Source organism: Molothrus ater, chromosome 6 (assembly GCF_012460135.2).
Source record: "Molothrus ater isolate BHLD 08-10-18 breed brown headed cowbird chromosome 6, BPBGC_Mater_1.1, whole genome shotgun sequence".
Classification (NCBI taxonomy): Eukaryota; Metazoa; Chordata; class Aves; order Passeriformes; family Icteridae; genus Molothrus; species Molothrus ater.
Window position 1 is genome coordinate 3,849,606 of NC_050483.2, and position 26,060 is coordinate 3,875,665.

The 26,060-nt window shown below is 41.1% G+C and overlaps 1 protein-coding gene across 1 annotated transcript in view; it reads right to left on the bottom strand.

Annotated features, from left to right (window-relative positions):
* Positions 1–24,839, bottom strand: part of SPON1 (spondin 1) — a 190,704-nt gene extending 165,865 nt beyond the window's left edge. The window contains exons 1-2 of the mRNA XM_036383446.2: positions 24,463–24,839; positions 17,984–18,090 (exon numbers count right to left, since the gene is read on the bottom strand). Coding sequence (XP_036239339.1) covers positions 17,984–18,090; positions 24,463–24,685 — 330 coding nt within the window. The 5' untranslated portion in view covers positions 24,686–24,839. The remainder of the gene's footprint in view (positions 1–17,983; positions 18,091–24,462) is intronic.
* Positions 24,840–26,060: the final 1,221 nt, after the last annotated feature.

Sequence of the window (26,060 nt, forward strand, 5' to 3'; positions counted from 1 at the left end):
AAATACATATTTTTAATGGCATTATTGTCCTGCTCAGTGTTGGAGCTTTAAAGCATCAGCAGCTCTGGCACATGTGCTGTTCATTCTCCTCCTGAGTGTCTCAGTGCCAAAATATACAAAATATACATCCCAACCCAGCTCAAGCCCATGCCACACAAATTCTCGCAGCCTTTGGATGACTGCGTACAGAACATAATCTACTTCTGAGAGACTTAATCCACTGCTAAAACCACGTTTACAGCAGAAATTCCAGTGATCTGGAACTACAGGCTTGGTGCAGATAAACTTAAGAAGGCAATTGCCTCCTTAAAAAAGCTCTCAAATCTTCTGCTGAACAATTTGCACCCACTGCCGAGTCAGGGATGCTGCTGGTGCAGAAGAGCTGCAGGAAGTCAGGAGAGGTTTCTGTCAGCCCTGATAGGAGCTGTGAGCAATTGAAAAGCCACCACGTTTTTTGTGTGCATGTGAATGTGTGCCTGAACACCAGACAGAGTCAAGAGATAATAATCCAGGCTCTGACTCCTTGTACTTTTGATATGCTGATGAATTTAATTCACAGCTTCTCCAATTCCTCCCTTCCTTACAGGGCATCACAGATTATATCCTCTACTCACCATCATTTCCCCTGCCTGACACTTTATAAAGCCAAATTTCATGTTACCTTGAGCACCCTTCCAGCAAATTAAACCTGCAGGCTAAGAGTTTGCAAGAAATCAAAAAGTTCTGCTTTCTTCCTTCCAGAATGAGAGGATTCTGATTCAGAAAGACACACTGCATTCAGACAACATAGTTTGGCAAAAAGGAGACTCTTGTGGCCAGAACAGATCTTTTTCAAGAGTTTGGTAAACTCTCCTCAAATGCTGACTGAAGTCCAAGCCAGTTAAGCGCTGAGACTAAAATAAAAGCTCACATTAAAACATGGTTTAGACACTTTTTGGAGCAGTGTCTTGCACTAAAAGTTCATTATGGGAACCTAACAATGACATGAGCGATAGAAAAGTAACTAAAAGCTTCAGTGGTTGCATGAGTCTGTGTGTCAGTGGTTTTGTTTGATTTTGGGGCTTTCTGTGTTTTTTTCCAAAGAGGTTTTCTATTGTCTTGAATACAGCAATGTATTTCCCCATGATATATTATTTCCCCCATTTCTGGAGGAAAAAATCATGCAAAAAGGGATTCTGAAAAAAAAGTAGAATAACAACTTTGGTAAAGGTTTCTAATAAAATTCTTAATCTTTGCAAATTGAACAATTCTAAAAATGAAGCTGTAAAATGAAATGGCAGTGTCACAAATTCTACTTCTACACAGATCAACACTGTAATAACTGAGCTACTCTCAGTCATACACTGAATGAAGAGTTCACTTACTGGTATTTCTATATTACACACTGGCCATGAATTTTGGCAAGACCTTGGCATAAACCAATTTTTTAAAACCAAATAATAAAAGGCAGTGATTTTGTTAAATCTGCTTCTGACATTTTTTACATGTTCTAAATGAATTTCCAAGACAGGCTGCATAAGGGACAGCTGATTACTGAAGCTTCAGAGGAACCTTATATAAAATAATTAGACTGAGTTTTCAGCTCCTGCTGCTTTGGCACATTTTGTTTTGAAATAACAGTTTTCTTTATATGTGTCAATTTTGTGGCTGTGGGTAGACTTCCCAATTAAAAAATTGTACCCTCATTTTACCACATATGGCAACAATAAAAAAAATAGAAAAAACCACAAATTTATCTCAATCTCAATTCTGATGATTATGTTTTTCCAGATTATAAAGTTGTTCTATTTGAAATTTCATTAGGATGAATAGAAACTCTATATATGTAATTATAGACCGAGAGGGTGGTAAATAAATTTTCTTTTGGGGGTCCCTTGCAACTCAGCATGTTTTATGATTCTATTAAAAAAAAAAAATTCACAGTGAGAGTAATCAATCCACAAGAATTTGGTAGAATCTCCATCTCTGGAAGTTTTCAATGAATGGCTGGACAAGGGTCAAAATAACTAAAATAACTTAATCCAGACTCCTTTTCACATGAATGGTTGGATCAGACGCTCTTTCAAGGTCCCTTCCAACTACACTGCTCCGTGATTTTATGAAGTAGGCATTCAATGAATTTCTGCTCTCATTTTTTAAATGCATTGCAAATTGCATCTTTGCAGTCCCTTGCCCTTTTTTCCTGCACTTGATCTACTACAAGTAGTTTTTCCAACCTGGAACAAAGCTTCTTTCAGCCAGATGAGTTCATTTTCTCTCTGTGCTTCTCTCCAAAACAGTTACACAGTGCAGCACCAAATACGAGCCCAGACAAAACCACCTTGTCAAAGAGATGGAGTGTTGGTGTGTAGGAATATAAACAGCTGCCCCTTTCTTCTTGACTCCCATGTGAGGATCTGAAGTGTGTAACCGTGAAAGTTTTTATCTGAGAATTGCACCATGAGGGGCAGGAACAATCTTACCCATCTATCTAAGCACCTGCAGCACATGGAAGAGTGAGAAATAATTCATATTTTCATGGCAGAAACTGAATATTGCCCTGCAGCTCTAACTCATGAGGGGTCTAAACCATCTCTCACTCCTAAAGCTGAATTTTGGTGATGCAGGAAATGAGTCTCAGGTGTTAGGGATAATCAATCACACCAGTGTTCATTCAGAGGCATTTGATAGTTTCAATATTATTCTGAATTATTCTCAATAGATTTCAATGAAAAGCTGCATAAAGCTCAAAGTCAGCACCCTGGATCTGTTCTTTTTCTGTGCTTTTCCATTTTTTGGAGACTAATCATACAAACTTTGCACAGATACTTGAGAAAATAATTCTATAAGGAATGCAACTGTAAAACAACTTGAGCAAAAAGAATAAAAACAAAACCTGGTTCAGAAAGGGAAAAACAGCTCCTGTGATGGTCAGACACTCAACCACATCTAAAAGAAAAATTAATTTGCAGGAGATACCAACCCTTGATAAATGACAGCTACTCTCTGGAGGATGAACTAATTAGAGAAGTATTAAAATTAAAGGCGAGGGATCAGATTTAATAGATGGGAATCTTATTATTTCTTATTTTCACTTAAAAAAAATAAAACCAACACTTCCATGTTCTACAGAGCACAGTAGGCATTACACCATCCAGGTTAGTGATCAGAAAATACATATAAATGTTGCTGTCTCTGATTCTGTGCCAAGCAACAGGAAGAACTAAAACAGTATGAATCCAAACACATTTATTTGTTTAAGTGACTAAGCCTGCTAAGAGTGCTAAGAGAGTATTTGGAGGGGTTTCATCACTTTAGTCCTGTAGCAGGAAAGATTTGCTTATCTTTTTGATACATACCAGGACAACAGCTATTATTACTGGAATTGTTCTTATGGTTCCTACCAAATATATAAAATTAGACTGTGCTCCCCTATTTTAAAATCTCTGTATTATATTTCACATCATGATTGGAAGGTTCCACATTTAACAAACATTTGTTATTTAATGCATGGGCACTATTTATATGCAAGGAGATGGATGATTATTGAAACATTCCTGACTTGGGAGGTGGATCCCTGAAGTTTGGTCATGGCTCAAGTGAGATATGTAATCTTGAGCAAGTTCCTTCAATACTTAATCTTCTGCAAAATGCCTATCATAAATTCACATTCCAGGAAAAAAAAATACTTATGGAAGTTAGTTCATGTAAAAAACTTTGGAGTCTTAATCAGAAAGACAATATAAAATAATATTTGAGAGCTGTATTATATCCATAAATGTGCAAATGCGGAGCACTGACAAGGGAGAATCATTAGGACAAGACTAAGTAAATTTAACTGGGAAAACATTTAGCTAGGATTTCTCAAAATTCAAGAGAATTTTTCAAGTATCTTAATGAGCTTAACATTTTATCCTCCCTTTATATGTTCATCATGTCTTTAATCCTGCAGTACTCCTTTCCATATTTATGTAAATTTAGCTCATTAGGCTCAGGCATATCCCAAGTTTTTAGAGGACATGATGTGTATAGATGTAAAAACATGACCAGAAACGGTGAAACTCCAGGACCAGCTTTTCCACAGGTTTTATCAGGTTTGCTCCTCCCAAGAGGAAATCCCAAATCTCTCTCACAGTCAGCAGAGAGAGGGCAAATGGGTTCAGAAGCCTAAGAACACCCTGCCATGTACACAGTGTTCTTCCTGTGAAAGCTGCCAGTGGAATAACATCTGCACCACACACAAAGCTGCCTGTTCAGAACGTGGCTTTAATTCATTTTGCAAGTAATGTAATCAGTGGAACATCAGATGAACTAAAAGGGGAAAAAAAATATAGACAAATAGAGAGTTTTGAGAAGCTACCATATGGGTCCTTTTCATCTTTTGGGGAAATCTTATACAATGTCTAAGAAATTATTGTTTGGACACGTGGGATTGAAGCTAAGGCCATTATATAAGGCCAGTGTCTAAATATATCATAACCCAACTCTAATTCATACAAGCACTTTGTACAATCTTTATGGACAACAAAACTGGGTTACTGAAAGATTCTAAAGGAAGCCAAGAAACTTTGCACAGTCCAAAAACCCCACTGCAGCTAATACAGAAAACATTTATGATTATCTTAATCTGGGATTTATCACAATGTGTGGGCAGATTTGCTTAACAGGAAGGATTAGTGAGGGGGGGTGATTTACTGACTGGGGGTTTTTCATTTACTCATCCATGTGGGATTCCCACAGTACCATGTAAAGAGAGGCCAGAGCAAAAGGACAGCAATAAGAGGCAAACTGCTGCCTTAGCAACCATTTAAAATACCTCCCTGAAGCTTCCAGAAGGCATTCCTCGTGTAATGGTATAAAATAGGGAGCTCATTTTCCTGGGAAAGTACCTATTGCTCAAGAGAGATTGTGGTGAAAAGTATTTTTCCATTTTCACAATTTGTTTGCTACTTTATGTCCCCTCTCTCCTCTACTCTGTCTTCTTCCTATTTAAAAGCAGTCTGTTAGCTAAAATAAGTTTGTGACAAACAGGCTTAAAAAAGCAATAACAGGTATAATTAAGTCCCCCATACAAACAGAGTCAACTTTGCTCATCCAGCTGAAATTAGGAGGAAAATGAGAAAAAGAAAAAAAGAAAAAAAAAGAAAAAAAAAAAGAAGAGAGTAAATGGGTTGTAGGAGAACAAAACCCTGATGTGTGCCTGACAAATAATGAATAAACATTGGCAATGCCCTAAGGAACCTCTACTACACTACTGACTGTATCAAGATATATAATCATTACAGTTATGGAACACTGAGTACCAAAGCTACCTCTTACACACTCAGTCTTTTAAACGTTTCCTTGGAAAAGAAAAGCAGGTTCAAATGAACTGTGCCCACCCACAAGGAGGAAAAAAAGAGGCAAGAGCAGCAACAGTGCCTCAATTCACTCAATAGAGGAGAATAATTGGAGCCCAGTTCAATCTGTGAAGTAAACAGAAGCAGGATGAAGGCTTTTCAATTTACACCTACAGCCTACAAATTAGTGAGCAGTCTGGTAGGATGAGCTGGGGAGGGATTGCATAATAACCCTACCCCCAGCAACAATGCAGGGAACAGGGAACAAAATGGTAGCTCTACACCAGCAGGGAATTTCCCTTTCTAATTACTGACTACTCTGAAAAGCATTCTCAAAAGCCAAACATCAGCTTTTGTGCAACTGGATCGGGAATTTCTTTGTTATTCTTGATTTATTCTCGTCCGAAAATTAATTTCAATGGTGTTTTAAGAATCAAAAGTAACTGTGCATTAAAAATACAAAGTGTCTTCTGGCAAATATTTGTTTGAGAATTTGTTTGATAAAATAATTCTTTTTTGTGCCAAAAGTTCAACAGATTCCCAATAATTATGGCTTATGTAAATATCTTGCCTGTATCAGTATTCATTGTATAGTCACTTGTCTACATCCATTGAAACCAAAAGTACCTAATCCAGAAAATTCTGGGTTTGCAGAACATGTTGTGTGCATTCACATCGTGCCTCTTATGCAACCATGGGAAAAGTGAAACTCAATATATGACTTTCAGTTTTTCTCACAGCAAGTGAAAAAGGAGACAAAACAGAGTAGAAGGGTGATGGTTTGAGATAAGTTTAAAAAAAACTACAGCCCTCTTCTGAGGAACACAATTACTCACAAGAAAGTTTTCTTGTCCCCTTTCAGTGATTGTTCATATGTAGATTTCCATTTTGGGCAACTCTCAATAACAGGTCCTTCCAAAGGCACAACTACTTGGAGCAGGAGTCGAGAATCATTTCAGAAAGCAGAACTACAGCACTATAGCGGCAAGTGCTATGTCACTGTCATATTTTCTGAAAAATCCCTTTGCCAGGATTTCTTCTCCTGGGAAGATGAAAAGCTCAGAGAAAAAACAATATTATCTCATTAGCTTCTCCCTGTTTTGCTGTTTACCAACAGGTGAATGTTTGATTGGTTCCATGTGAATTGTTTTTAATTAATGACCAATCACCATCAGCTGTGTCAGACTGAGGAGTCAGCCATGAGTTTTTATTATCATTCTTGTGAACCCTTCTGTCTGTATCCTTTCTCTTTCTTTAGTATAGTTTTAGTATAGCATTCTGATATTTATTATTTTATGATATATAATATCATAAAATAATAAATCAGCCTTCTGAGAACATGGAGTCAGACTCATCTCTTCACCTCATCCTGGGGACCCTCACTAACTCAACAGTGGTACATTATTTCTAAACAAATCCTTGAATATTTAGAGCTTGATTGATAAGTCAAGCTCCTGTAAGTCACTCCTGAGGGAATGGGAACATCCAGACCATGGCTTGAGAAACAACCTGGCTCAGAAGGCTCTGTGGTGAGGCCATTTCTGCTCATGGCTGATTCCCTGCTATGATGAACAAAAATGAGAGGAAAGCACCTGGCTCAACCAGTTCAGAAAGTAAGCCTTGTGCTGAGGGAGGTCAGAGCAATTGGAGCAAAGGGGGAAGGCAGAGACAACTTTATCTCCTGCCTGGAGTGAAAGCCACATCCCCTGGCTTCATCAGCCATAGGATGTCAGTCCTGCACAGGCAGCAGGGCTGTCAGAGCAAAATTCTCACCTTCCCATGTGAGAAAGCATCCATGAAAGCATTATTCTTAGAGCAGCAATGGCCATGACCAGGAAACTCCCTCAGAGGGGGACAGGCTGGGATCAGAGGAAAGGTCACAGAATCACAGAATGTGCTGGCATGGAAGGATCCACAAGGATCATTGAGTCCAGCTCCTGGCCCTGCACAGGACCATCCCCAGAGTCCCACCATGTGCCCAAGAGCATTTGTCCAAATGCTTCCTCAACTCTTTAAGGGAAGGGTACCTCATTCAGGGGATAACTAAGCAGAGGTTGGTTGAGGTGGACAGCAAAGATTGAAGGAAATCAGGATGGGAGAGAACAGACCAGGAGAAATTCTGATGACTGAATTTGGTCTGTATGTCCAAAGAGAACCTTTTGTGTAAGCACTTTCAGCTAGAGTTATCCCTACAATCCCAGACTTCACGGAGATGAACAAGGTCCCTTCACCTTGAAGTGGTCCAGCATTGTGCTAGATGAGGCAATAGTTTTAGTATAACATTCTTTAATATAATATAATATCATAAAATAATAAATTAGCCTTCTGAGAACATGGAGTCAGACTCATCTCTTCACCTTGCAAGTGCTGCAAAAGTGGGAAAAAAAGAGCAACATTAAGTGGATTTTTTAGTCTGAGACTCCAAACAGCCTCAACCTGGCCAGGGGTAAAAAGACTTCTCAAAGCTACATCCAAGCTTTACTGCACAGTTTTCTGAGAAAACAAACCAGAGAAAAACAAAGTATCCTGATGAGAAACATGTCTGCAAAGTCTCTTGAGTAAAGGCCAGCAATGAAGCAAAACATCTGATGAGATTAGGACGAGAGGGCAAATTTCTCAGTTGTGTGAGCCGCTGCACATCATTCTGAGGGCACCATTACAGATTTCCACTCATCACTGCATGAAGTGAAATGACCAAAACCATCTCTGGAGGTCTGTAAAGACAAAGCACCAAAAGGCAAACATGTTGAACGTGCCAGAATCCAAGGATTTGCTCTTTTCCTGGGCAGGTCTTACATCATTGTGAGGCAGGATAAATAAATGCTCAGTGATCAGATGAGTAACGAGCCTGGGTTGTGAGGTCATGAGAGAGAGCCATCACAGCAAAGACAAGAATCAATTACAACTGCTCAGGGCAGCAGTGGGAGCTGAAACAATATCCTTGGCAAACACTGAGAGGTCACTTCCATCATTAGAAAGGGAAGAGTTGAGAAGGAGGACTCTCAGGGCTAGGTCTGAGCAGACTGCATGTGCAGTCTAGAATAATGGAAGCTAAAAATATTGTCATTTGAATAATGCGAAAGTGCCTTCTGGATTCAGGAGGCAGTTCTCAAGACAACAGCCATAGCAAGCAGTACTTTCAGTTTAGCAGCAATTAATTCAGCAGTGAGCTGCAGTGAGAACTGACCATGAAGCCTGGAGGATGGATTTTGCCTACAGCAGCCATTCCTAAATGAGTCAGGTAGGTAAACTCCTGAATTTAAAACAGCCATTCTGCTTAGAAGTCACCAAAACCTCTCAACACAGTGGAGGGGGAAAGAACCAGAAAACAAAAAAACAAAACAAAACAAAACAAACCACACAAACAAACAAAAAAAAAAAAAAGGAAAAAAGAAAAAAAAGAATAAAAGAAGGACCACAATTTAAATTTATTTGGGAGACTTTCTACTGGCATCTGTGTACCTTCAGAAGTCCAGAGGACTGACAACAGGGTTTTCTTCTGTTACATTTTCTTATATATATTTTTACAGATATTATATATATATATTTATATTTTATATATAAATATATTTATTTATATTTTATATTTTTTTTTCTTATATATATTTTTTCTTCTGTATAGCCTGGAGAAACTGTCAAGCTGAGCCTCAGCCTTTATCATCACTTTCATTCACCCTCCTCCCCTCTCTCTCCACTGTCCCAATTCACATGATGGGAAAAGAAAACACATCATGAGAAAACACTCTTAGGCACAGGCATAACTCCATATGCCCATAGCCTGTCATTACAGGCTGGAAGCTGACAGTGCTTGCTTGGAGAGAAGTGGAGGAATGAAGCCATTTTCCCAGAATAACCCTTCCTTTTAAAGCCCTGTGTCATTCTGGGGGTAGCACAGGTGTCCAGATCCATAATATCAGGGTGAGGATTACAGGCAGTGATAGCTCAGACAGTCCAGGCTGCAGGCAATGCCTGATAAATGCTCTCTAACCTGATGCAGAGTGGAAGTGCAAAGAACAAACACTTGCTCTGAGGCCCCATTGATTGGAAGTGACGTGCTGAAGGTCTCAGCAGAAAGGAAAACTTCATCAGAGGGAATTCTTGGGGCATTTCAGGAGGGGATAGGAGCTGAGAGAGACGTGTGCTGATCTCTCTCAGCTGCGAAACAAACCAGAGGAATTGATGGCTGCCTTGGGTGAATTATGGGTGACAAAAAGGGAAATCTAGGATGGAAAGCATAATGGCAGCATTATAAATGAAGGAAGAGCTGCTGAATAGATGTTCCAATGAACCTAGGGCCTACATACATCTGGAGTTCTAACCCATGACAGCAGCCATATGGCACCTGTAAAGCATCTGACTGCTGCCAGAGGGGTTAAATGTCTTTACTAAAATTTCACATGGCCCAGGTGCCACCATCTGAAGAAAGATTATCTGAGAGGGGAATAACAATGAGTTAGGCAGTTTACCTAGGCTGGAAATAAATGGATATTTGAAGTAAATCCCCTTAGAGTCACTGAGACAGATATGTGCACTTAAACACTGTCCAGGGAAGAACACACAGCTCTCACTGATTGATACAACAGAATTAGAAGGATCCAGACTTTGTCTCAGGGTGAGACAATTGCAAATGCAAAACTGGCCTCTGGACTGCAAGAACCTGAACAGAGCCCTCTTCAGGCATCAAATAATCCCAAAACCCCCAGAGAGCCCCAGAATGGGACTCTGAACACTGATGTGTCTGAGGAGCAGACTGGGATCTCCAAGGCAGAAGGGAACAGTATAATTTCCTCTCTTGAGGATTGATTTGTTAAGTGTCAGTGCCAAATTCTAGGAAACAATTCTTAAATGAGTCTCTTTAGAAGCCTCTTCTAGACCCTTCTAGTTCCTCTAGACCCAGGAAGTCTTGCAGTTTAATGCTAACCCAAAGAACAGAATAAACTAATAGATATTTTTCTTGAACAGAGGATTTAATTAGGCAATTCTGATATTCTACCATGACATAGTCTGGCTCTGCTGCACTGGCAGTGTGCAAAAAAGGGCAGAAGTTACACTTGAGATAATCCAGCTCTGATAAGCTTTGGATCTGAAGAGGAGCCTGGAGTTTCAGCTAACCAATCTCAAAAAACATGCTTCCTGTTTTTGGTTTTACTGTTTTTAGAGAGTTTCTTTCATTTGTGTTTTGGCTGGTACTTTTCCAAAACAGAACTTGAATCATCACAAATTAAATATTTGTTTAGGCATAACCCTTTCCAAAAAACATAAGCTCTTACTGAGATACAATCATCATTTGAAGTCATTCTCAAGAAAAAGCATTTCCCCAGCAGACAAAAAGACAATAATTTTTTTTAAATAAAGAAAAGAGGAAAAATTAGATTAGATTAAAGAAAGAGAACCAAATCTTATGTGGCCAGAAGTTAGATGTTTTTTTCCACAGCCAAGCAGGAAGATAGGGAAAGAGCGAAAAAAAAGAAATGTCAGAAGATAAACTAAAGCCAAATTAACTAAAAGCGTTGGTTTTTAAAGTGATGATAGTGATGTAGCAAGAAAACCCTCAGAAAAGGCACTCTAACAAAGCTGAGATAAGCAAGTTGACATCAGAAGAATGAGACCAGCCTAAGAGACTGAATCCCATTTTTCTTCAGCAGTGAACTAAGTTACACTGCAAGTACAATTTAATATTTATTTCCTCTTTGTACCTGTGTTAGTAGCTCAAAGATCCACTGTAACAAAATACATAACAAAACAGTATTCAGAAATTTCCTATGTTTTCTTATTTTGGCTGTGAAATTTTATGGTTTGAATCATTTATTCTAAAAGACACAGCAGCTCAGTACACAATCAACAAGGTGTAACAAACCAGAGCTGGTTTGCAAAACCTGAAAAACATTTCCATGTAAAGATTTTTTGTCTCATTCATAGCACAAGCTAAAACTTGAATAAAAATGTAAAAAAAAAAACAAAAAAACAACTGAATAAAAACTGCACAGTTGGGATCCAGTCTGGTTTTTCTCCAGCCTCATCAGCGGCAAATAATGACCATCAAAGCTGCTTCTGTTCTGCAAGTTCCATCACTCTCTTACATCGCCTTTCACTGCTCTAAAGCAAGGCATAACTACCTCACCTCCTGAGGCAATTTCCTTAACCAAAATATTGCCTATAAGTGGTTCCGGTTGAGGCTTTTCCAGTGTAGGAGAGATATTTATAGTTAATCTCACTCAAAGTGCTCACATTTTCCAGTCAGTGCTAAAACTGGCAGTGGCAGATACTTTTTTGGGGATTTTTATTTTTAAGCTCATTTTTAATCCCTGAATATTAAGGATAGAGAATCTGGAGTTCTGGAAAAAATGTGTGAAAGTGTTCATCAAGGTTAAACAATTCCACCCTACTAGAAAGGTGAACGGGAGTTTGGTTTTCCATCATGATAGATAGGGGGTTTATGCCTAGAATAATATTTGCAGTGATTCTTACAGAAAGAAAATGTGGGAATACTCTTGTAAATGCAAAAGAACAAGAGATTTAAATTTTACAGACTCAGAGTTCATGTCTACCTGCTTAGTCTACAAATCCTATACCTGGCATATTCCGTTTAAAATACTCCTGTAATTACAGCTTTGGATCATTACCTCCACATGCTTCTAAGGAGTAAGATGACAGACTCTGTCTCAGTGATGAGATGCTGGGACAGGGAATGTGGAGAATGCAAACATGAGCAAAATACTTAGAAGTTCTGGGCCTGTTAAAGAAAACTACATCAATTCATGCACCTCAGAATAGGCTATTTACAAAGTAGCCTGATGAGCTTATATTGGGATACAAGCTTAAAAACCCCAAACATACGAGCCTAAAAGAGCATCAAGATGACCCAAGTATACCTGAATTTTTATTATTAAAGGCTTACAAAATAATTGCAGTCATTAATTCTCTTAAAAACCATAAAACAACCTTTGCATAGAAATAGGAGAATAAATCATTTGAAATGGCTGAAAGACTTTTAAGACTGCTTCTTTCAAAATGCACTGTATCAAGAAAATGTAAGATTCCTATAAAATGCTGCAACAGAGCATTAGAGGAGCTGCTTTTCCAAGAGGTTGTAAAAATACCTTTTCATCTAAATGCCTTGCTGAGCACATCAGTCAACTAAACAGCATCAAAAGAATGGGTTGACCAAAAACAAAGGACATGTCTGGGCTCTTGGTGCAGGGACCAGAGATAAAGGACCCCTTGCTCACCTTACTTAGCTGACTACTCCAATTTTCCTTAAATGTTTTCTTCTTCAGGACAGCCTCAAGCTTTTATAAATGCCACATCTTTAATGAAACCTTTATTCTGGCTGCTGCTGTGCCTGCTCACTTTATTACATTGCTTGTGCACAGGTGGGTCGTCAAATTCAGGCACCTAAACTAAGAATTTTTCTGGTTCACTCTGGAGCAAAAAATAGGCAAAAGGACACCTCCAGAGGAACTACTATGCTGAAGGCATTTAACACTAAACTATCACCAAAATGCAGGTGTAAGATACAAATCTAGAAAGTGACTATGCCAAAGCAGTACAAGGAAGTGCCTAATTTTGAGTCTTTGTGATTCAGCTTATCACTGTATATGAAAGAGATCATGTTTGCACACCATTTTACATATATATAATTATTTATATATTTTATATGTATTATATATATTTATATTATTTATATATGTTTATATAATTATATATAATTAAATAATTTTATACAAATTATACATTTATATAAAAATTGTTATATATAATTATTAATATATTTTATATAAATTTATATTATTTATATATAATTATATATAATTAAATACTTATATAAAATTATATATTTATCTATAAATATTTTATAAAATTATTTTTATTATTTTATATTTATATATTTTATATATTATTTCATTACTATTTATAATTAATATCTTAATTTAAAAAAAATTTCAATATTTTTCTTTATTTAGTGTTTAATTATCAGCTATGTTCACAAATAGTACCCTCTTTTGGAGGAATGAATGGCATCCTGAAGGACAGGATTGCAGTTCATAACTTCCTTGATAAATCAGATGAAGCTCTACATTAAAAAAAAAAGAACAAAAAACCACGGACTGAGAAAATCCTTCCTGAACACCAGGAACTCCAAAGCTGTGCCACTTCAGGTATAACTGTATCCAAATACTGTGATTTTATTCTGAGAGTCCAGATCAACTCCTGTGTACAATTCTGAGGAATGTAAGACTGGAATCTCGACTGCAGAAAAAGCAAAGCTGGAAGGAGATACAATGAAAATATGAATATTTGAGTAATGAACAGGTAGAGTGTGTTTGGAATTGGAGGGGGAATAAAGGAAACTTCAGACTACCTTCCTCATAATGTGTCAAGAAAATTCTTAATTCAGGAAAACAATTTCATAAGAGAGCAATTTAACCACTATTAGTGAAGACTCAGTTTGGATGTTAGTAAAATATCTACAAAGTTCTCCTTAAATTTTCTATTAAATACAATAGATTGAAGTGTTTAAACTTGGAGAGATGAATTTGTTCTTCTTGTTCAACACTTCAGAACGGATTGACAAAACATCCACCAAAAATTTCCTTGGAATATTTATCCTTCCTCAGAGAACAAGGAAGATAGATGAGATGAGGTTCAGCGCTACATTTGTGATATTGTACATTATTTATCAGACCGAATCTATTACACTGCATGCATATGTTGATTCAAATGGCCTGTACAGACACTCTTCTGCAGTCAGCCAGTGGTGATTGCTGCCCTGGGGTTTAATTTGCCTTCCAAACGATTTGCAGACTGTTGCTAAACATTACAAAAGAGAAGGATCAGCAGTCTGCATGACAAGAGCTGGGAATGGTTTGTGTAAAGAGGCCAATGGGACAGATACCCAGAGCTTTCAGAGGGCCTCACTGAGCTGTACAATTACTGCTGGCATAAGGAGGAGCCCTATTCTATATCCCCAGATTTCTATGACTGGATTTGGCATCTTGGATTCCCTAGCCATATTTAATTTTGCTATTTAACACGTGTTTCTGGGAGACAGAGTAATTTATTTTAAGGCTGGATCGTGTCTTGTGCGCACTACAAGGACAAAAAAACCAAGGAAGTTTGACTGCATTGAGTAAACAAACAGTAAAATCAGATTTTAAAGTCTCAGTTTTCTCAGAGGAGAACAGATTTAGGATGGTGGAGTCCACACCAAACATCTGTAAAGGTCTCAAGTATAGGAATAACCAGAAAGTGTACAGAAAAAAATACCTGTCCAACCACAAATTTTAACAGCTGTGCTATTTTTAGGATCACAACCCTGCAGCCTGATGATTAATGAAGACTGACTGTACGTGGTGACCTGCAGAGTGACACAGGAGCAATGAGCCATGAGGGGGTTACAGCAGCTGCTCACATGGGCTGCAGGACTCCCCCTGCTCCAGCTGCACTGGGTCCCTGAGAACAGTGTAATTCTAAATTCTAGGTGTGCCACATCCCTGTCAAAAACTCCATGACAGCTCTTCTTTACCAGCACATGCTCCTTCACAGAGCTTCGAGGTACCGCCCTCCCTGCTGCCCAGTCTGACACCAGGGGCTTGGTCCTGAGTGAGCACAGAGTGCAGCCAGGCCTTCTCCAGGAAACCTGCTGGAATTCACAGTTTGAGGCATGTAAATCAAGTGTTTGACGGGCTCTAAGTCATGGAAGTAGAGTCTTACTTGGTCAGCTCCCATTTCATGCCATTCTTTGGTTACACCAGGAAGTTTTCTGATGCCAGTGTATTGGTGGAATTTTGCCCGACAGGCAGGAAGAATGATGGGCAGGATTCCATTGTAACAGAAGGCTAATTAATTACTTTATTATACTATATTATTTTGTACTATATTACACTACATCTAAACTGAAACCGAACAAGAACTCAACTGAACAAAATCTCGTGATTGCCCCCTGAGTGACTGTCAGGACATAGCTTGCAGAGATTGGCCAAGAAAACAAAACACTCACACCAGAAGCCAATCACCAAATCCCTTCAGGTAAACAATCTTCCACAATGCACTCCACTTGTGCACAAACACAGGGGCAGCAAATGAGATAAGAAGTGTTTTGATCATTCTTTTCTCTGCTTCTCCAGGAAAAAACCTGAGAGAGAGAATTTTGTCTCTCTGTTCAGAGAATGTGAATCCCACACCAATGAAACACTTGCTTCAAGCAGTGCTTCCTTTTGACCAGGCTATGGGCTGTGGATGTGTCTCCTCATGGAGGCAGAGGTGTAGTCCAAAAGCAGCATTCAGTCTCATGCCACTGTTAAGGAATTTTCCCCAAGTTCTGCTGCACTGTGTGAGCTGTTGGATGGTATATGCTCCATCTGAACACAGGGAAAACAGAGCTGCAAGTGGCATCCACGTTACTGTACACACACAGCTCTTTCTTACTCTGCACAGCTGTTCAGCCACCCTTGGCATCTTCACTTTCTAATAAAAATACAGGTGCAAACACTTGAATCTTTTTTCTCCTGGTTGCTACCACCCAGCCATGGTACAAGGGATGTCTGTATTTACCACTGCAAGCATTCTTTGAATTCTTAAATGAGAATCTTACATCTGTATGCACAGAGGCAGAACAGGCAGACACCATCTGAATAAACTTCAGGGAGTTGTGCTAACGTGGGATGAGCATGGTGAGTACTGTTTAAACCACAGATATACAAATGTAGTTATGAATAACCTTTGAGACTCCCACCTGCCCATAAGAACATTGAGTTCAGATTGTAACCCATACAATGCACTTAATTAAACAATCTTCCCTCAACTGAGATCCACTGGGATTTTTTTTATCCATCTATATAGAATTTCCATTTACTTCCCACTCTGCTAACTTCAAAATGCCTCTGTACTTCAGCAAAGCTTAGTGAGTTGCTCAGAATTAGAAATAAAGACAAAACTCAGGCCAAATTTTTCCCATTAGCCACAGCCACAGAGATACTAACGACTGAAATGAAGAAATTAATGGTAACAAGCTTCTTTTAAAATAGATGAAACATCACTATTTCTATTTCTTAGCAGTAGCTGATCCTTCAATACCAGCTTATTTAAAAATCCAACCTTATCAAAAGTACATATTAAAAAGATTACTCCCAAACAGGAATTTGTTTCATTTTAAGGAAGATGGAGTTATTCCAACCTCAAAGAAGTTCTCACTTATTCTAGATTTTCTTACAAAGTGTATGAAAATCAGACAGAGGCCTCTAAGCAAACTCAGCAAGAAAACTGGGCAATTACTTCTTGAGTTTGCACATCATATTTACTACATACAAAAAATATAGAACAAATATAGGAAAATGTGTTCATTTCTGGCTCCTTGCAGATCACTAAAATTGAAACTTGAGTATTTCCCTTGAAAACCTTGAAAGCCAAGGCAAGTGAAATCTTCGCCTAAAAATCACTATTAAAATTACTATCAATATTATTACTCATACTATAAATTGTAATCAATGCAATTCAACAATATTTATAAGCCTAGAAAATCAAACAGCAAACAATACCTCATGTGAGAACCAAACCTACTTAAATAATTTCTACCTTCTTTCATAAATATTACATATACTCTCATTTTCCAGAATTCCCTGCATGGAGTGGCTGAAAATACCAGTTTGTGAATCATCCCTCTGGATTCTAATCCTTTTAATAACAAACATTTCATCCCACTGAATGTGTTCATTAAGTAAAGTACTACTGAGCATAAATAAAACAGCAGAATCTAATTTATGAATGATAAAACAGTCATTACAGTCATGGTAAACACTTCTCAGAGTCAGGTTCTACATCTCAGTGGACAAAAATATCAGGGCAGAGAAACACAAAAGCCAAAATATGAATAGACCAATAGTGATATTCACTTTGGATAAAAGGTTCAGGTGTCCTAGGCTCTAGTTCAAATAACTGATGCTCATTTTTAGCTGTAGGAATGAGGGGAGGCAGCCTGCAGTCCAGGTACAGGAGCCTTGACTCCTTGAACACACATGGTGCCACTGCCATATTTTCTGAAAAATCCCTTTGCCAGGATTTCTTCTCCTGGGAAGCTGAGAAGCCTCAGGGGAAAATGAAAACAATAATTGTCTCATTTGCTTCTCCTGTGTTTTGCTGCTTTGGAATGTGGTTGGAGATTGTTTATCCAAAACAGATGTTCAGGTTTCATTAGTTCATGTGAATTGTTTTAACTTAATGAAAAATCACTGTCCAACTGTGTCAGACTCTGAGGAGAGAGTCACAGGTTTTTCATTATTGTCTTTTAGCCTTCTGCTGTATTCTTTCTCTATTCTTTAGTATAGTTTTAGTATAGCATAATATATTATGCTATACTAAAATGATACTAAAGAATAGACTATTCTTTAGTATAGAATATTCTTTAGAATAGGATATTATAATATAATATAATAGCCTTCTAAGAACATGGAGTCACATTCATCATTTCCTTCCTGCCACGGGGGACCCCAAAAATGCCACAGGCGTGGAATATAAAACATTTTATGCTGTCCTCATGGCAACACCCACAAACATTTATGCTTATCAAAACACAGTCTGCACTCTGCTGTGCCCATAAAACCTCTCTTTGAGCCAGGCAAACAGTAAAGAAGACTCCTGGGGGCGTAGGTTAGGGAAAGTTCTCTCACCTGGAAAGATCCTGCATGGTCTTCTTCTTTGTCTCCTTCTTTCCCTTCCTTGAGGGCGATCAAGGTGAAGCCTCGGAAGTAGGCAGGAGTGGCAGCAGACAGCGTCACTGGGGTGTGATGAGCAGGGAAACAACAAAAACAAACCATCAGCTGTGAAATCAGCCACCTGCATGTTGTTTCACAGCTTGAAAGGTGTGCGCTCTGCGTTGGCATTAGCCAAAGTTAGAGCGCTGACAACAGGGAGCCAAGCCAGACAGAATACAAAATGTTCAGTCCAAGTTTCCACATCAACTGAGAAAGACTGGCATGAAGTAACTCAGCTTTTTTCCTCTTTTCCTCCCACTTTTTTTTTTAAACCAGATTGATAATCTGCTCAGATCTACAGAAGGGTTGTTTTGGTGGTGGTTTGGGGGTTAGGAGTTTTTCTACTTTGGGTTTTTTTTCTTTGTGAGGGTTTTTTTGTTTGTTTTTTGGGGGGGTGAGGGGGTGTTAGATGTAAAGGAGCATCCCTAAACATTTGATTTCATGGGTTTTTTGTTCAGTTCTAAGCACAGACAAAGTACTTTAGTGCACAGAAAGTCTCTCTGCCTGTAATGCCAGATGACCACATTGCCTGCTCAACGCAACACTCCCGCTTCTGGAAAGGGGGGAATCTCAAAATATCCTTCCTCTGCTTCATCCTCAGGGCAAAACAGGACACATTAAACTCCTGGCTGAAGCTGACCCCCAAAGGTTGTGCTGCCAGCTCTGATTGCCAAAGCAATCCCACAGAGCAGCAAACACCCTCCTTGTTCACACACCTGTCCTGAGCAGGAAGGCAGCCCTGGATCCACCAGCAGAGCACAGCAAATGTGGTGCTGACTAATCTGATTTCACCATGCTCAGTAGCAGGATTAAATCCCTGATTTGATGCCAGTGCAAGACAGCTTTGTGTGATCTGTTCACCATCAGCAGCACCTGAGTTCACAGAATTCCGGGATATTCTGGGTTGGAAGGCACCCACAAGGATCTTCAAATCCAGCTCTGAAGTGAATGGCCCCTACAGGGATTGAAGCCACATTTTTAGCACCAGGCTCTAAACAGCTGAGATAATCTCAGGGTCCTCAGTTGAGGCTCGTTTGAACACTATCAGAAAGAGAGAATGAAGCAGAATTTTGAGGCAGGGCTTTTGAAATTACCAAACTCTCTTCAACAACTTACAGCAATCCTTTCCTGAAACAGGGGTAAATTTTAAGGGGAAAAGAAGTTATTCTACAATTAAACTAAAAGAGACAGAAAATTGAACTCTCAATGTTTTAAGCAGCTTTTACTTTAAGCATAAATTGCAGAGTCACTCGTGGTACTTTATTGTTACACTCTCCAACCCTGACAGGCACAATAAAAACTGAAGACCACCCACAGTTTTCAGAGCAAATTACAACTACCAAGGCTGCTCCATAGAAGAGTATCCACAAGAGACTCCCTCTCACACAATTAGGCTGCAAGGGGTTGAATCACACTGCTAAAAATTACAGATTGCCCTTAAAAGATATGGATTTCACAATATGCCCCAGAGTTCATTTGGAACATATGGAGAGCTCTTTGATCCAGAAATTCAGTAGCAGGAAAATATAAAATAGGCTAATTGAAAATATATAGCATTATTCAGCTGTATTTGGGTCTAAAACTCATGGTGCCTGTACAAACACCTAACTTTTCTGACTATATGTGGAAAAAAGAAAGGATTGGAGAGATTGATTTCAATTTTCAAACTTTTGTGTAAGTGCCATTTCTTTGACCTATAAACCTGCAAACACCTGTACAAATCCGGGGCAGTGATGGGCACAATAGAAGTCCCCCAACTCTCAAGATTTTCATTCCATGGAACCTTATGATGGGCTTAAATGTAGTGATTTTAGGGGAGAAAGAAAATTTCACATATTATATTCCAAAATGGGATAGCAGCATAATGCCATTAAAATTTCTGCTTACTTTACAAAGTATTGCTCCAATCCATTAATTCATTTTCTGCCCAATAATTAGCATGATTAGTTCAGTTTTGCAAACTTCTGCAGCTCTGGCTAAATGAAAACCCACAGGCAGCCTCTCAGCTGCGATGACTGAGAACAGCACACTGCTGAACTCAACAGAGATGAACACATTACTGCTGCTTGAGCAGTGATTCTTAGAAATTAACTGCCATAAAGGCCTTTTACATGCAACAAATTTTTCCATATCATATGCAATTAAAGACTCTGAGTCACTGTGAGTTAAAGGTTACACCAGAAACACTCAAATATGCGTGCAAGTAAGCAGAGAATCCAGCTGTGAGTTGACTCAACAAGTTTTCCTTTTCCTCACCAAGTCACAAACAGCTTTCCAAATTCTGAACACCTACCTATAAAACAGAGAGAAGACCTGAAACGCTACAGAAACATCAGAAAGGAAGGCGATTCCAAAGCCTGACTCATAGTTTTTGAATGCCTGGGGTGAGCAGTGCCCCCGCTGCGGTTTGCGGTGATTTTAACCTCGGATAAATGGGAGGGATGCGCCCACCCCCAGCCGGCGCTGCTCACTCAGCAGCCTCATCCAGGCAGCTGGGCTCGGGAACTCATCCAGCCCAAAGCCAAACAAACCAAATCCAGCCCCAAAGCCAAACAATCCGAGCCCAGCCCCGGGGTTCAGCCGGGTCCATCCGTGCGCGGCTGCTCCGGAGCGCGGTGCCGCGCACGGATGGACCGGGAGCGCACGGAGCAGAGCAGTCCTGGGGATTTAGGGATTTGCACCTTCGGGGATGTATGCTTTGGGATTTACACCTTCGGGGCCTGTGCTTTGCTAGGCCAGAACGCCGGGGAACACCTGGGCTGGGAAGGTTTCTGTCGGTGCTCGGAACCAGGCGCGCTCAGGCGGCACCACAGCACACGGGGATTTATCCCAAAAGCCAGAGCTGTTCTGGAGTCTCTGCCCCGCACTGGGTGTTCCAGCACGGGCAGCACTGGGAAGCTGTCAGAGCACATCTGTTTTTCACAAGGGAGCGGCTCTTTGTTGCATAAGAGCTGAGAGTTCTTGGGCTGAACTCCGGCGTTTTGAACAGCAGCTGTGTCCTGCTCACACCGCCTTCACACTAATTAACTTTCACTGAATGATAGGAACTTCCTGCAAGGATCGGAGTTAAGGACTTCACTTTAAAGGGAAGATTACAAATCTGCAGTTACTTTTTGTCTGCTTCCATCCCTCTGGCAAATCTCTAATTACTTTACAAGTTGCACTTTGGCACACGCCTTCAACACGTTCCTCTTTCCCCAGTGTCCCAAGCTGAAGGTGGACTGATCAAAGCACTTGCTCCTTTGGTTTCAGGCAGGAAATCTGATTATTCTCATCCTACACATCCTGTGTTGTACACTGCACAAGTACCAAAAAACACAGGTTCCAAATTTCACCCGTAGTTTGTGAAACGTGGGAATGGCTAATGTACTTACAGAATGACTGCTTGCTTGCAAAGTGTTTGCACGTTGAGAGGGGAAGAAAGAAATGGAAAGAAAAAGACTCAACATTGTTTAGAAGAAAAGTCCCCAAAGCAATGTAATGGAGCATAACATCTTAAGTGATCCTTTCCTCAAAAACTGAGAAAGTGAACTGACCTACAAGTGGAAATTCCACTAAAACCAGAAACAGCATGCACACAGAAGGTATATGTAAGAACTAGACTATAACTAGTGTAGTTCTCCTTTTCTTCTTCAGAATAATCCTTTCATGATATAATAGCAAAAAGTAGGTCTGCTGCATGTTAGCATGTGAAAAGGGCAAACTACTGCCTTTTTGTAGAAGCAAGTTTATTTACATTTTAATAGCACAAAACTCACCTCATTTTTTCATGGAAATCTCATGCAATCATTAATCTAACTCTACAATCAATAAAGCCAGGACTGAGTATTTTCAAGGATCATTACCCTGTATCACCATCCAGATTCAGGCTCATTTGTGAAGGCAGTGAGAACCCTGACCTTCAGTGGAAGCCAGAGCGGCTCCCTCCAGGTGCCCAGCAGGGAGGAGAGGACCTCGACCCTAGGATGGTGTGCCCACAAACCTGGTCCTGCAGGGAGACATTTTTAATTGTCTGGCAGGAGAACGTGCCCTTATTCACTGCTGCCAGGCAGAGGAGGTGAATGCCCACCCAGAGAAGTCACTCAGTGCCCAGGGCTGCTGTTTTCTATCACAGCTCCAGAGGTGGAAAACTGAGGCTTCACAGCTCCTTACACACAGATCCCCCCAGGGCTTCCTCCTCAGGGCAAATAGATTCTGATTGATCTAAAGGTGAATAACTGCAGGGGAGCCATAAAAACTCCTCCAAACAGTGTGGGCTTCTGATTCTCGCACTGCAAGAGTGCTGAGATATTTCCTCCTTGAGAGCCTCAAGTGTCACATCCACTGGTGGCATGAAGACAAATGGATGTCCCTACACTGAGACTTTTGTGGAGCACACTTGCATGCACAGATAATTCCTGTGTTATCCACCTTGAAAATACCTAGTTTGTTCCAAGAGCCCACTAGGGAATGTGCCAAGGATCCAGATGCATCAATTCAGGCAGGGGCCACGGAAACAGGAAACCTCCAGTGCTAAGGAGGTTGTGCAAGTCTTCTGCCATGTTGCATGTAGAGTAATTTGCAGATGAATAAATACAAACAAACAAAACCCCACAGACCTGTCATGACATCTCTTTTTTTTTTTTAATATTTGCTTAGATTTTCCATCCTTTGCATAAAATAGTAATAAAGTTCCAGTTGGACTGTAGAAATGGCTTTGAAAGCAAGCTCTCAAAACTTTCTGTATATTGTCAGTTTTAACTACTGCTATGTTACAGCAACATTTATCTGTGTTCTTCCAAGCATTCAGGAATGTGCCCTCAAAGAATAATTTACACACCCCATCGTGCCACCTGAATACTTCAGCCCTAAGGATCAGAAATGCAGGCACATATTCTGTTCTACATTTTAACTTTTTACCATTAGCTGTAATTTTCTCACTTCCAAGCAGCTATAATAGCCTAATGTGATTTTATTAATTGAGTTCCTAATGCCAAGACCTAATATCTCCAGAAAATTAGTTCTGCTAATTCATCTGGGAGTTTCTTCCTACATTTCTATGCAAAAGAAACTTCTTTGGTAGATGACTGAAAATGTCCAGTAACGCTTTCACAGAAGTGAATCCCAAAACTTTTAACGAATGTTCGCTTTTGTCACTATCAAAAAATTTGGCACATCTTTATGCTGCTTAGTAGATGTATCAAGCTGACATACCACATGAAATCTTCTAGACTCCAGGTACTGATCCCAATGTCTGGAACAGCTACCCAGCTTGTGGGTAACATGCATTTCCTCACAGTGTGTTAAAATAAAACAGTTTTGGGGGAAAAAAAATCAAATCAGTAGCATGCAAAGTTACAGACTGGTGCTCAAAACAGGTGAACCACTGCTGCAGATGCACTTCCCAGCCTTTGAATGATTATGATGTATGCATACTTTTTTCTCCCTATATATACTGAGATTCCCATGTTCATGCAATGGGAAAACATTGCTCTTTACCCTGGATCTAAGAAACACTTTGAAGGATTTCCCAATATCTTTTTTCCTAAAAGTACGTGAGTTATGGTACCTAAAAATGTCCAAGTTCTCTTTAAAGTGCTTTTAAAATACAAGAGTAACACTACATTCCAAGTAGGTTTATTTCTGAAGGCATTATACAGTGAGGCAGAAAAAGTGACCAAAACCTGTCTTTGCCTATTAATTAGTAAAATACACCCAAATGTGCTTTGGAAGTTCATTCCAAGGACTGTATGTGACATTCTCAGGGAAGAACGAATGCCTCCCTCCATCTCTTATTTACAGTGGTCGTTAGCACTGTCTCTGCCTCTTTCCTGTTTGAACCATCTGTTCATTTGCCCAGAAAAAAAAAATTTAAAAATGGGGTGGGATAAACGTAAGTGGAAAATGTGGGAAGTTGGCAGCGTGCTGCATCATGTTTGCCCATATGCTAACTCATTATGTTAACATTCATATTTCAGGGCAGGAACGATGAGCTCCGATCTTCCTCTCCTCCCTGCTAAATGCTAAAGCTTCTCCCTTGCCCTGGGTTATATTTAAAGGGATGGGAAGGAATCCCACAGAAGCGGGGAAGAGTGCACTTTGCATCGCTGCAACTTGCGATCTTGTGCGAGCGCTGAGCTTGTACAGAGGGTTCGTAAAAGAAGGGAAATTCCTCTTAATGAGGAGGAGTGCTTGGGAGTAAAGTGATCACCGAAACCCAACTGCTCTCACTTGCCATGGGAGCAGCATCCCCAATAAAGTAATGCGTGGGGTGCATCGCCCTGCCTTAACCCACACACTCACACACGCACACGGCAAGAGGGATCGGAGATGACAGGCAGAGCCACGCTACAGCTCCACAGCCCCTCATCCTCACCATTCTCGCCAGTAAGGGATGCGGAGGATGCCCAACTTACCCCGGTAACTGTTCCCAGGCTTGTAAAATTCCGGATCGCCCTCCACCCTGAGGCTGAATTCATTGTACCCTTCCCTCCGGGTGCCTTGGGCTCGCAGGATCCGGCTGCAATATCCCTCGGATTTCGCGGCTTTCTCCAAGGTTTCGTCGGGAAAACCCTTGGCCACCAAGGGGAAAGTCAGCGCCAGGAGCCGCAGGGCCAGCGGCTGCAGATGCGCTCCCATCCTCGGCGCTCCGCACAACTTTTGGGGGGCACGGCAGGGCCGGGCAGGGCTGGGCAGGGCTGGGCAGCTCGGGCTGAGCGCTCCGGGCAGCCCCGGGCCCCGGCGTGAGGCTGCCGGCTCGGCTCGGCTCGGCTCGGCTCGGCACGGCACGGCACGGCTGGGCTGGGCTCTGCCGGCGGAGGGAGGGGAAAAGCAGCGAGGGGGCAGAGAGGGAGGGGACGGCGGGAGGGGAGGAAGGAGGGAGGGAAGTGTGATCTTGCCCAGATCCCGGAGTGAAGTGCTGTTTTGTTTTAGCGGCTCGGCGGTGTTTGAATTCACAGGGTTCGGTGGGAGAGGGGCAGGGGACGCTGCTGAGCCCCCCAGAGCTGAAATCAATCACCCGCATTCCTGCCAAAGTCGTCAGTAGTTACTGTAGGGATAACAAGGCTCAAAGAATTCCCCCCACACCCCCTCGGGCGTCCCGTCCTCCTGCGAAGCAGCAGACGTGATAAACATCACCGACTAAACAGCGCGGACAGACCGACAGCCCTGCCCGCTGCGCGCCAGGAGCATCGCTGCGGCTCCTCGGGTACCACGGAGGGACAGAGGGGACAGGGAGGTGCCTGTGCCACAAACACGAGGTCCGTGTCCCCAGCAGCCTGTCACAGTGCACATCAGAGCCGCAGGATGTGCAGATGTGTGTCTGTGCTCCCTGCAGCTCCTTGGGTACCACGGAGAGGATAGAAGGGGACAGAGGGGACAGGGAGGTGCCTGTGCCACAAACACGAGGTCCGTGTCCCCAGCAGCCTGTCACAGTGCCCGCATCAGAGTCGCAGGGTGTGTGGGTGTGTGTGTGCTCCCTGCAGCTCCTCGGGTACCACGGAGGGGACAGAGGCGGACAAGGAGGTGGCTGTGCCACAAACACCAGGTCCCCGTCCCCATCAGAGCCGCAGGATGTGCGGGTCTCTGGGTGCTCCCAGCAGCTGCCAGCGCTGCTCCACTCACCTCGGGGAGCGTGGCAGGTCTGCCCCTCCCAGCACCCGGGAAATCCCAGCAGATGCCCGCAGCAGAGAGCACGGGTCGTTATTCTGCCTTTACACAAGGCACGCTGAGGCGAGACGAGGCTGAATGACTCATCTAAATCCACAAAAGAAGATTACAACGGTGGGAGAAAAGAAAGTGAACCTAGATCCCTGGGGTCCCTAACTCCAGGGGTTTGATCCTAAGATGCTCTTCTCTCTCTCTCTCTCTCTCCCTCCACTGCTTTGTAAGTGGAGGAGAAAGCAGGGAAGGTCTTCAAGGAGGACCTGAATCAGGTCATTTCAGGATGACAGATGCACAAGAGGGCACAAATCCCTTTCTAGCCCCTTTCTCCAGGATAGGACTGTAGCAGATA